Source organism: Nicrophorus vespilloides, unplaced genomic scaffold, assembly GCF_001412225.1.
Source record: "Nicrophorus vespilloides isolate i.1.1-1 unplaced genomic scaffold, Nicve_v1.0, whole genome shotgun sequence".
In the NCBI taxonomy this organism is placed as follows: domain Eukaryota; kingdom Metazoa; phylum Arthropoda; class Insecta; order Coleoptera; family Silphidae; genus Nicrophorus; species Nicrophorus vespilloides.
This window is the reverse complement of record NW_017096804.1, coordinates 460,722-470,848: the sequence shown is the minus strand read 5'-3', so window position 1 is coordinate 470,848 and position 10,127 is coordinate 460,722. Positions and strand designations below refer to the sequence as shown.

The 10,127-nt window shown below is 28.8% G+C and overlaps 1 protein-coding gene across 1 annotated transcript; it reads right to left on the bottom strand.

Moving 5' to 3' along the window:
• Positions 1-2,582: 2,582 nt before the first annotated feature.
• On the bottom strand, positions 2,583-6,354 carry LOC108558229 (neuromedin-U receptor 2-like; the record flags this gene model as incomplete). Its single annotated transcript, XM_017915066.1, has 2 exons — positions 5,393-6,354; positions 2,583-2,608 (listed from the first exon to the last, which is right to left on the bottom strand). Coding segments are annotated over exons 1-2 (855 nt in total), but the record flags the coding sequence as incomplete, so codon positions are not given.
• Between the last annotated feature and the right edge of the window lie 3,773 nt (positions 6,355-10,127).

The window sequence follows — 10,127 nt, the reverse complement described above, 5'->3', positions numbered from 1 at the left end:
CAACACAGAAAAAAGATTTTTATTATTAATTATCGATATATATGTTAATAAGTAATATGTGTGTACTGTGTTTCAATAATTACAGTCTTATGGAAAGTTCCCAAAAGAACATCAAACAAACCTATCGGCACTTGTAACATCTGCATAGGGCAATAAAACCCTTTTGGAGAAACTCTTGGGTTTCTCATACTTTGCTAGTTTTAAAAGGGAGGTTTGTTACATTGGAGTTAACTATAAAAACTATGCCCACAATTAACCTGCCCCAACAATTGTTAGATTTCTCACCCTTTGGGAGTAGATTTAGTCGCAGCAACATGAATTCCACAACGGCAATTACTCCAAACATGATTGATTTTTCGTCTCTTCTAAGACACACTTATGTTTTAAGATTTCTCATTCTTTGGAAAAAGTAGAATATTATTTTGTATTCGGTACGTCTTCTTACATATAAAACGACACTTTTGTTATTCTAAATTAGTCCTAGAAAGGGTCCTAATCCTAGTTAGCCCGAAACTCATGTGAACCCTAAGAAGAGTCCTAGTTAGTCTAAGTAATAGTTCTAGTCTATACTACTCTTGAATAGCAACCTATGCTTGTAGCAACTGGAAGCTAGATTAAGAATCTTCATCACCTAAGTGTTAAATAAATACGATTAAGTATACTGACTTTAATCTAGACTCTTCTATAAAACCCACCAGAACTCCACAACGACAACTACTTTGCTAGTTTTTACAAATCATTTATGCAACGTTCTTAAGAATATTTATTTAATCAAGTTATCGATTTTTTTTTAATAAATTATTATTGGTATAATTAAAGACAAATAAATTAATAAGAAATTACAATCAATCAAAAATTGTAGTCTTATTTAGAAAACTATGTAATTTATGTATGTTCTAAATTATAAAAAAAAAATCCAATCTAACATGAAATTATTTTTATGAAACGTTTACAAATTATTTTGCATCAATACTAAGTGTTAAATAAATACGATTAAGTACACTGACTTTAATCTAAACTCTTCTATAAAACCCACCAGAACTCCACAACGACAACTACTTTGCTAGTTTTTACAAATCATTTATGCAACGTTCTTAAGAATATTTATTTAATCAAGTTATCGATTTTTTTTTATAAAATTATTATTGGTATAATTAAAGACAAATAAATTAATAAGAAATTACAATCAATCAAAAATTGTAGTCTTATTTAGAAAACTATGTAATTTATGTATGTTCTAAATTATAAAAAAAAAATCCAATCTAAAACGGATGAAATTATTTTTATGAAACGTTTAGAAATTATTTTGCATCAATACTAAGTGTTAAATAAATACGATTAAGTACACTGACTTTAATCTAAACTCTTCTATAAAACCCACCAGGAGTCCACAACGACAACTACTTTGGTACTTTTTACAAATTATTTATGCAACGTTCTTAAAAGGGATAAGTTGTGCAGTTAATTATAAAAACTATGCCATCCACAATTCACCTCCCTAAACAATTGTAAGATTTTTCACCCTTTAGACCATGGAAAATTACACTTAGAATATTATTTTGTTTTCAGTATATCTTCTTACGTATAAAACGACACTTTTGTTATTTTAATTTAGTCTTAGTTAGGTGGCCGAACTGAGAAAATAGTCTTAATTGGAGGGTTGAAGTGTAAACATGGTCTTTCTTGGAGAGTCTAGTGAAGAACCCTTGCATCGTAGTTATTAACTTAAGAAGACAATGTAACTTTCAGTTAATAATACATGAGATCAAAAACTCTGATGTGTATAATAAAAACTAATTAAGAATATTGCATTTAATATTCGTAAATCCATCTATGACATAACTACGAGATAATCCATTATTAATCCCGGGACACGACAATAAAACTAAAATATATAGAGTGAATTTTGATTTCAATAACTTGAAATTATTGATTCATGATTTAGAATTATGTGAAATTATTAAGCAAAAAAAAATAATCCAAATTGAATACTTAAATTGAACATTATTTTTCTTTAAGTAAGGAAATTTACCATGGTTACACTTTATTACAACTATCGATGTTACTACGCTCTAATGTGTGATTATACTCACTATTATTTATTATCTAACGTACATTATGTTCAGTATGAACTACTTTATCAGACAATTATAATTTTAATTTAAAAGTCTATTAATAACAATACCATTTTTTTTTTGTTGCATTTGATTGATATTTACACAATATTTCACTGACATTTAACATAGTCATAAAGCAATTTACTATTAACTTTAATAATTCTTGTAATTACTTCAATTCTCGTCAGTCGCCATCATTTTTTTTCTAAAAAGATTATTTACAATGAATATCATATTATATTGATCGGTAACATAAACTGTTGCATTTTAATAATTTAAGCTATATTTTATTACAAATTGACTAGTCATCATTGCATCATCATTTATTTATAAAATTTAAATAATATATAATATAGGGTGTGATACAAAAAAATGCAGACTGTTATGGGCTTTAGCCTCTTTCAGCCTCTTAATAACAGAAAGTTTTACAAAAAAAAAAAAAAAAACATCAACAATAATAATAAAACACAAATAAATATTAGTAACAATCACTTCACTGCACAAAAAAAAAAAAATCAACAATAATAATAAGAAAATAAACAGAGATAGAACACAAAAAAACGAATGTTTTACATCACTGAGGGGGAGTGTTTTTTAAAGTCTTGGAGAAGTTGCATTAATGTGGGGTCGTTGGAGTGAATTGACTAGTAAAAGTTTTTTTATAGTTTTGTAAATGGAATGTATGCAAATTCGAGTTTATCAAAGATATTTGAAAGGTGCAAAAAGATGCGATATGCAAATTTCTACACTTGTTATGTAATTAAAGAACTCGTACTCATTATTTATTCGAATTAATTGCGTTTAATGTAAGCGCGTGTCTTGCTTTCTTTTTTTTTTTGTTATAGAAATATCGAAATTGTAGTGTTTAATTTTGTTTACTATGTCAAGAGTAGAATGTGATTATTAAAATTAGAGAAATGGAGACAGCAAATAATAGATGTTAAATTGTATGAATCGGAACTGCACGTAATGTTAATGCGTTTTCACTTTAATTAAGTACTGTAACGTATGTGTAAATTGCGTTTCGTACGTTGCGGTGACCGAACAAAATAGAAGTGACGCTTCGCCCGTTTGTTTTGCGCCCGTGTAACTTGCACACCCAGCGAATCTACCTGACCGTGTTGCCTGGCAACCGATGTTCAAAACATGGGGGTATCGTAAAGCAAAGCCTCCCCTTTCGTTCGGGCGAGAGGTTCAAAGTTTGGGTAGTAGTTCATTGTTTATGTAGGCCTTATCGGTTTCGCATAATCGGATAACGATGCAACCGAACTATTTGAACTACACAATACTTGCGAACACCTCATCTCCTATCGCGTTTGTTCTATACGATCAAGCAATAATAGTGGTACATGAATCTGTAATGTTACCCTGCGAATCCACCACATTTTTATTACAAACAAATTGATTAAAATCTATTTGAATTGATAATCAATTCATAAATTACAACACAAATAAATTCTCTCTTAACAATAAATATAAAAATGTACTTAAATCTCAACGGATTTGTTAGAAATGTATAAAATTGAATCTTTAAAACTTAGTTCAACTTTGAAAAGAACATTTGCATTTGATCCTGAAATGCTGCAATCATTAGCATTTTCTTTATTCATTCGAGTTTTAATTGAGTCAAATCTTAATATTTGCTTTGATTTTTTTTATTTTATTTTTGCAAACTTCTTCGTTGGAAATCACGAAGTGTTTACTGAATAAATAATTGGATTGGGATCCGGTGAGCGGTGTTTACCGGATCGATGGAGGTGTCGAAATTAAACAAATCCCTCACGTTTATTAGTTCAAATTGAAACGTTTATTTAGAAAATCCCCATGCTGTTGGAAAATGTCTGTCTTGAGGAAATATCTAACAGTATGTCAACTTTGGCAAATTCCGTGTTTAAGAAATATCATATTTTTTCAGTGGAATGTGTTTTCAACAATTTTTCACTGCATCATTAATCTTGCAAAAGAAGCTTAAGTTTCGTGAGTGTCGTCGTTGTGTTTCCTCATAAAACGAAAAATACAAGTATTGAATTTTGTTATTATATTTTACTACGCTTTTATACTCATTATTATTTATTATCTAGCGTACATTATGTTGCAGTATGAACTACTTTATCAGACAATTATAATTTTAATTTAAAAATCTATTAATAGCAATACAATTTTTTTTTGTTGTTGCATTTGATTGATATTTACACAATATTTCACTGACATTTAACATAGTCATAAATTCAATTTAATATTAGAATTTAGTAAAAAAAACTTGGCATTTCCATCGTTATGAGATTAATAAATAAAAAGATTGTCTATTGGTAAAACATGTCAAAATAAAATAATATTTATTGTTAATAATTTACAGATAGATTTTGTATCGCATTTCCAGGTCCCAATTAGCGAAATATCATAGAAATATCAATATTCAAATTGGAAAAAATGTAAATAAATTATGAATCCGCTGACGGACAACAATTCTCAACATTTCCATATCAGTTTTGAAAGTATTTGCGTTGGGAATATTTCGAATATTTACTTTTATATTTGTTTCTATTAACAATTTCATTTTACAAAATTCTAAAATATGTTATGCTTTATAACATAGTTTTTTTTATTGATTGTTAATATTGCTTTGTTGTTTGTTAATTATTATAGTCGAAATTTTTGGTTTATAAAATTTGTAAGTTTTCTTGATTATTTAAATATTTTTTAATTTAAAATATGTTATGCTTTTTAACATAGTTTTTTTATTGATTGTTAATTTTGCTTTATTGTCTGTTAATTATTATAATCGAAATTTTTGGTTTATAAAATTTGTAAGTTTTCTTGATTATTTAAATATTGTTTAATTTAAAATTGAGTTTAGTCAACACTTTATAAATATTATAAACAGATTGTAAAATTATTAAAGTTATTAAATTTAAGAATATTCTTGGTGAAAAAAAAAAACTTATAAATAAAGCGAAAGTAGTTATTTTTTTAATTATTCAAATGTCATTTAATTTAATAAAAAAATAATAATAATAAAGATTTATTGTAGTTTTTTTTTTGTCCAGGATCAAAATCAGAAGAATAAAATTTGTATAATTGCATAGAAATGAAAGGGAAGTGATTTCTTATATAGATTTTAGAAGATTATGTGAATTCTATGAAATAGGAAGTAAAAGTAAATGACATTGATTTTATAATAAAATAATTTAGAGATTAAAATCAATTAAAGGTGAAATTTACTCAATAAAAGGAAATATTAAAGAATTGTAATTGTATAAGTAGATAAAAGTTACCTAGCATTTTGATGACTCTCTTTTGAGCTGTTGCGGCTCTCGAGGTTCTGGAAATGCCGTCGCTGTTGCTGCTGAGCGAAGAGCGTTTTGCGGTTGCGATCATCCGCGATTTGCTGAGTTTGATGCCGATTAGGATGTAGAGGAAGGTGATGATGGTCATCGGGAGGACGAAGAAGATGAGCGTGGAGATGAGAAAGGAGTATTGGAAGAAGTCCTTGGAGACGACGGTGCAACGGCTGTATTCAACACCGTTCCTGAACTCGTATTCGACGCCGAAGAGGATGGCTTGCGGCGCTGCAAGGCACAACGATATTATCCAAATTGTGATGATGAACTTGATGGCTCTGGAGAGATTGGACATGGTGTGCGAGAGGAACGGATGGCATATCGCAATGTATCGCTCGACGGTGAAGGCCGTGATCGTGAGAACGGTAGCATTGGCGGATGTCTCAGCGGCGAAACCCTGCAGAACGCACAGAGTTTCGCCGAAGACGTAAGTTGCTGGTGACCAGAGTCTGTACATCTCCGGCGGTAACCCGGAGATGAGTAGGAGAAGGTCGGAAATGGCGATGCTGAAGAGGTAGTAGTTGGTGACGGTGTGAAGACTCATGTTCCTCTTGATCACAACACAGGTGCTAACGTTCCCGATGAGCCCGGACACGAAGATCACCGCGTATATAGCCGTCACGGGGATGACCCATTCTATGGGGTAGAGGACCGCTTCATCGTCGCCGGTGAAATTCGAGACCAAGGAGACGTTGTCCATTGACATCGTGTTCAAAGAGGTGACGTTCTCCAGCACTTCCTCCGATACATTAACCACCCTCATCGCGCGACTGCTGGTTCCTACTCAGACACCATCACTGCACTATACACTTTTTTCTTCCTCTGCTTCCCGGTGATGACTGCTGCTGGTTCTGCTGATGCGATGGGTTTCCGAAAACTGGAGGAGCGCGCGCGCTATTTCCACGCACAGTCTCGTGATGAAATGAGACTGAAAGCGTGGATCCGGTTGCGATTCGCGTTTTGGACCCCACCACGGGACGACAACATTTCGATGGGATCCGTCGAAATCTTGTTGAAAACATATTAAATATAAATAAAAGACACTCAGGTGTTCAACTCTTCAGGAATTCCAACTTCGAACCTAATTAATTACCACACGTCTTTTCATTGGTATTTGTATAATCACAACAAATTTAAATTTATTCTCAAAATAATCAAAATATTATAAAACTATTTAAATGTAAAACATTTTATTTACATAAAGTTATACAAAACAAATAATTTCCAAAAAAAAAACAAGATTTTTGAATTTTTTACATATTAATTAGAAATTAGCTAATATAACGCGTTTTATTTAATTACTCAAATAATCACATACACTACGTAGATAAGTAAATATGTAAATTCAAGATAAAATTACGAATTTTCTAATAAGCCTACTTACACGTTTATAGTATTTACCAATATATTATAATAATAAACTGTCAAAGTTCAGCAACGAAATGCTGATGATATTCACATTTTTATTAATTAAAACATTTTTTGTTATATTTTTACAATTTTTTATTGCATTAATTAAATGCATTATAAGAAAATTTGCAAGTAATACTAGTTAATAACAAAAATTTAATATTTATTAAAAAAAATAAAATAAAAAACATTATGGTTTTTTAGGTCTTTACATTTTAATTAATGATGAAATAACTATATACACTAAATATGTAGATTAATAATAAAACTGTTGCCTTTCGAATGAGCTTACTGTCAGTTTTATGGCATTCACCATTATCATATAATAAATTGTCGAAGTTTTCCTACTGTAACTGTTTTCACGTTTTAACTAATCAGACCATATTTATTACATTTTCAATAATTTAGTTTATGAAAATATATCAATAATATTAATTAATAACAGTGATTTAATGAGTTTATCAATTTTAAAAGAAAAATGATAATTTTTAAAAAACACGAATATAATAAGATTTTTTTACATCAGTTCTCATCTTTTGATTACTGTTATGTAATATACAAACAAGAAACTGCTGAGATAAATGTTGGGTGGAGAAATGTTCCGTTGATGAAGTATTTTTTTTTTAATTAAGTCGTTTATTCGAAGGATTATGGTTTTTACATTGATATGGAATGTAAAGGTCAATTTTTTTTTTTAAATAATTAAATATCACCTTACTACACATTTTTTTTTTAATTATACTCACAAACAAAAATGTTCCATCAAATAATTTTATATAAATATAATAAGATTTACTACATACTGTATTTAATAGTCATTTTAATTATAATGTTTTCCATTTAACTACATATGATAAAATTTATTTGTTTTATTATAATTTATTTATTTGATTGATCTATATGTTAATTTTCTTATAAATACAAAGTGTAGAGAATAAATTTCATCTATTATTGTGTAATTTAATGCATATTTCATACATTTATTTTATTATAAAAAAAAATAATTATGTTCTTTAGGAAAAAAAAATAAACTATTGGGGACAACTTTAAAAAGCTATAAATTTCATTAATAATTTATTCTCTAAACTATCAAATTATTTAGACATGGGATCAAACCAATTCCAAATTTGCATATAATTAATTAATTTTACAAATTTTATCTTTTTAAAAACTTCGATTTTAACCAAAATTTAAGCATTTCCATTAAAAAAATCAACATAAAAACACCTTGATTATTGCATGCACTTAATAGTGTGACTTTAAATGAAGAAAATAATTTGTTTTATTAGACTGAGTCAATTGTAAAACTAAACATAGATACTTCATTGTAAGTACATTAAGTTACATTGTTTGACTGTGAAATGTATAAAGCAAAGGCTGGATTATTTCTAGGAACTGACGTATCCGTTATATTTTTCGGCTTTTTTTGGATGCGGTCGCCTCTACAAACTATTGTATAATGTAAACGTCGATGTTTATTGAAAAAAAAAATAAGCCAGAATGAATGCTATTTCTGCATTTCACTGCACGAACAAAGTTTAATAAACAACACATTACATGCATAATTCTCGAGTTCCGCCTTACAATTAAGTCCAAGCGCATCCATTTAGTTTTATTATTTAATTGCCATCAGCCTATGCAACCTAGTTCTCAAAATACACTTATCGATTTATTGATTTCTTTTCTTCCCCTCCCTAAAAAAAACAAACCAACTTAGTCTATTATCATTAAATAGATTCGCACTTTACTTGAACGTAGAACAATAAGTCTTATCACTAAATTACATAATTATAGAAGCCTGACCTTGCGATCCATATTCACTTGCATAGGAAACCTCTTAACAATACTACACTTTCGTACTAATAGCTAGAATACACGCGTCGACTTCCTTACTCTACACAATTATTATAGCTCACAATAAAACTGCGTACGCTCATTATCTTTAACGAAGTAGAGATAGCGAATTTTTCATAATTAGTAACGTTTCGTTACAAGCTTTAATGTTTCTTTTTCTATTTTCCATTTATTTATTTTTTTTTTATCAAATCTCACCACTTTTCCGTAATTTTCTAATTACCTCCACTCTCCAATTTCATTAAAACAACAAGTTTTTCACCTGCTTTTTTTCTCTCGTTTTGTTTTCTTCTCAATTACTGATGCAAATCACTCGGAAACAAAGTTTTTATAGCAATTACCTTCACCGTTTGCTACCTGATCCGTTCATAATTTGCTAATTATGGGAACTTTTACCTCTCCCGTCTGCTTGTTAATTGCAATCAATTAACAATTATCTAATAGATAGCAAAATTATGTTTGTTTCGTTTCAAATTTTATTTCTACTTTTTCTTAGTTGTCTGCTCATAAAAAAACATATTAAAAGATGTTAAAACATGCAAAGACTATTTGATAACTACTAATTAATGAAGAGATGCTTTTTTAATTGAATTTGTAAATGTCATCCATCCAAGCAATATCCATTACAAGTTATGCTTAACTTTCTAAATTACGCTCATTGAATATTAATCAAATAATGTAGATTACGCATTCAATTGTTATACATTAGATACGTTTCTTTGTAAATATCATCCGTCCAAGAAATATACATTAAAAATCTTGCTTAACTTTTTTAATTACGCTCATTCAATATCAATCAAATAATGTAGATCATCCATTCAATTATTATACATTAGATACGTTGTTTTATAAATATCATCGATCCAAAGAATATCCATTAAAAATCTTGCTTAACTTTCTTAATTATACTCATTCAATATCAATGAAATAATATAGATCATCCATTCAATTATTCTACATTAGATACGTTGCTTTGTAAATATCATCCATTCAAGCAATATCCATTACAAGTCTTGCTTAACTTTCTAAATTACACTCATTCAATATCAATCAAATAATATAGATCATCCATTGAATCAATATACATTAGATACGTTGCTTTGTAAATATCATCGATCCAAGCAATATCCTTTAAAAATCTTGCTTAACTTTCTAAATTATGCTCAATCAATATCAATCAAATAATATAGATCATCCATTCAATTATTATGCAATAGATACTTTGCTTTGTAAATATCATCCATCCAAGCAATATCCATAAAAATCTTGCTTAACTTTCTAAAGTACGCTCATTCAATATCAATCAATTAATGTAGATCACACATTAAATTATTTTACATTAGATAGATTGCTTTAAAGTTAAGCAAGATTTTTAATGGATATTGCTTGGATTGATGATATTTAC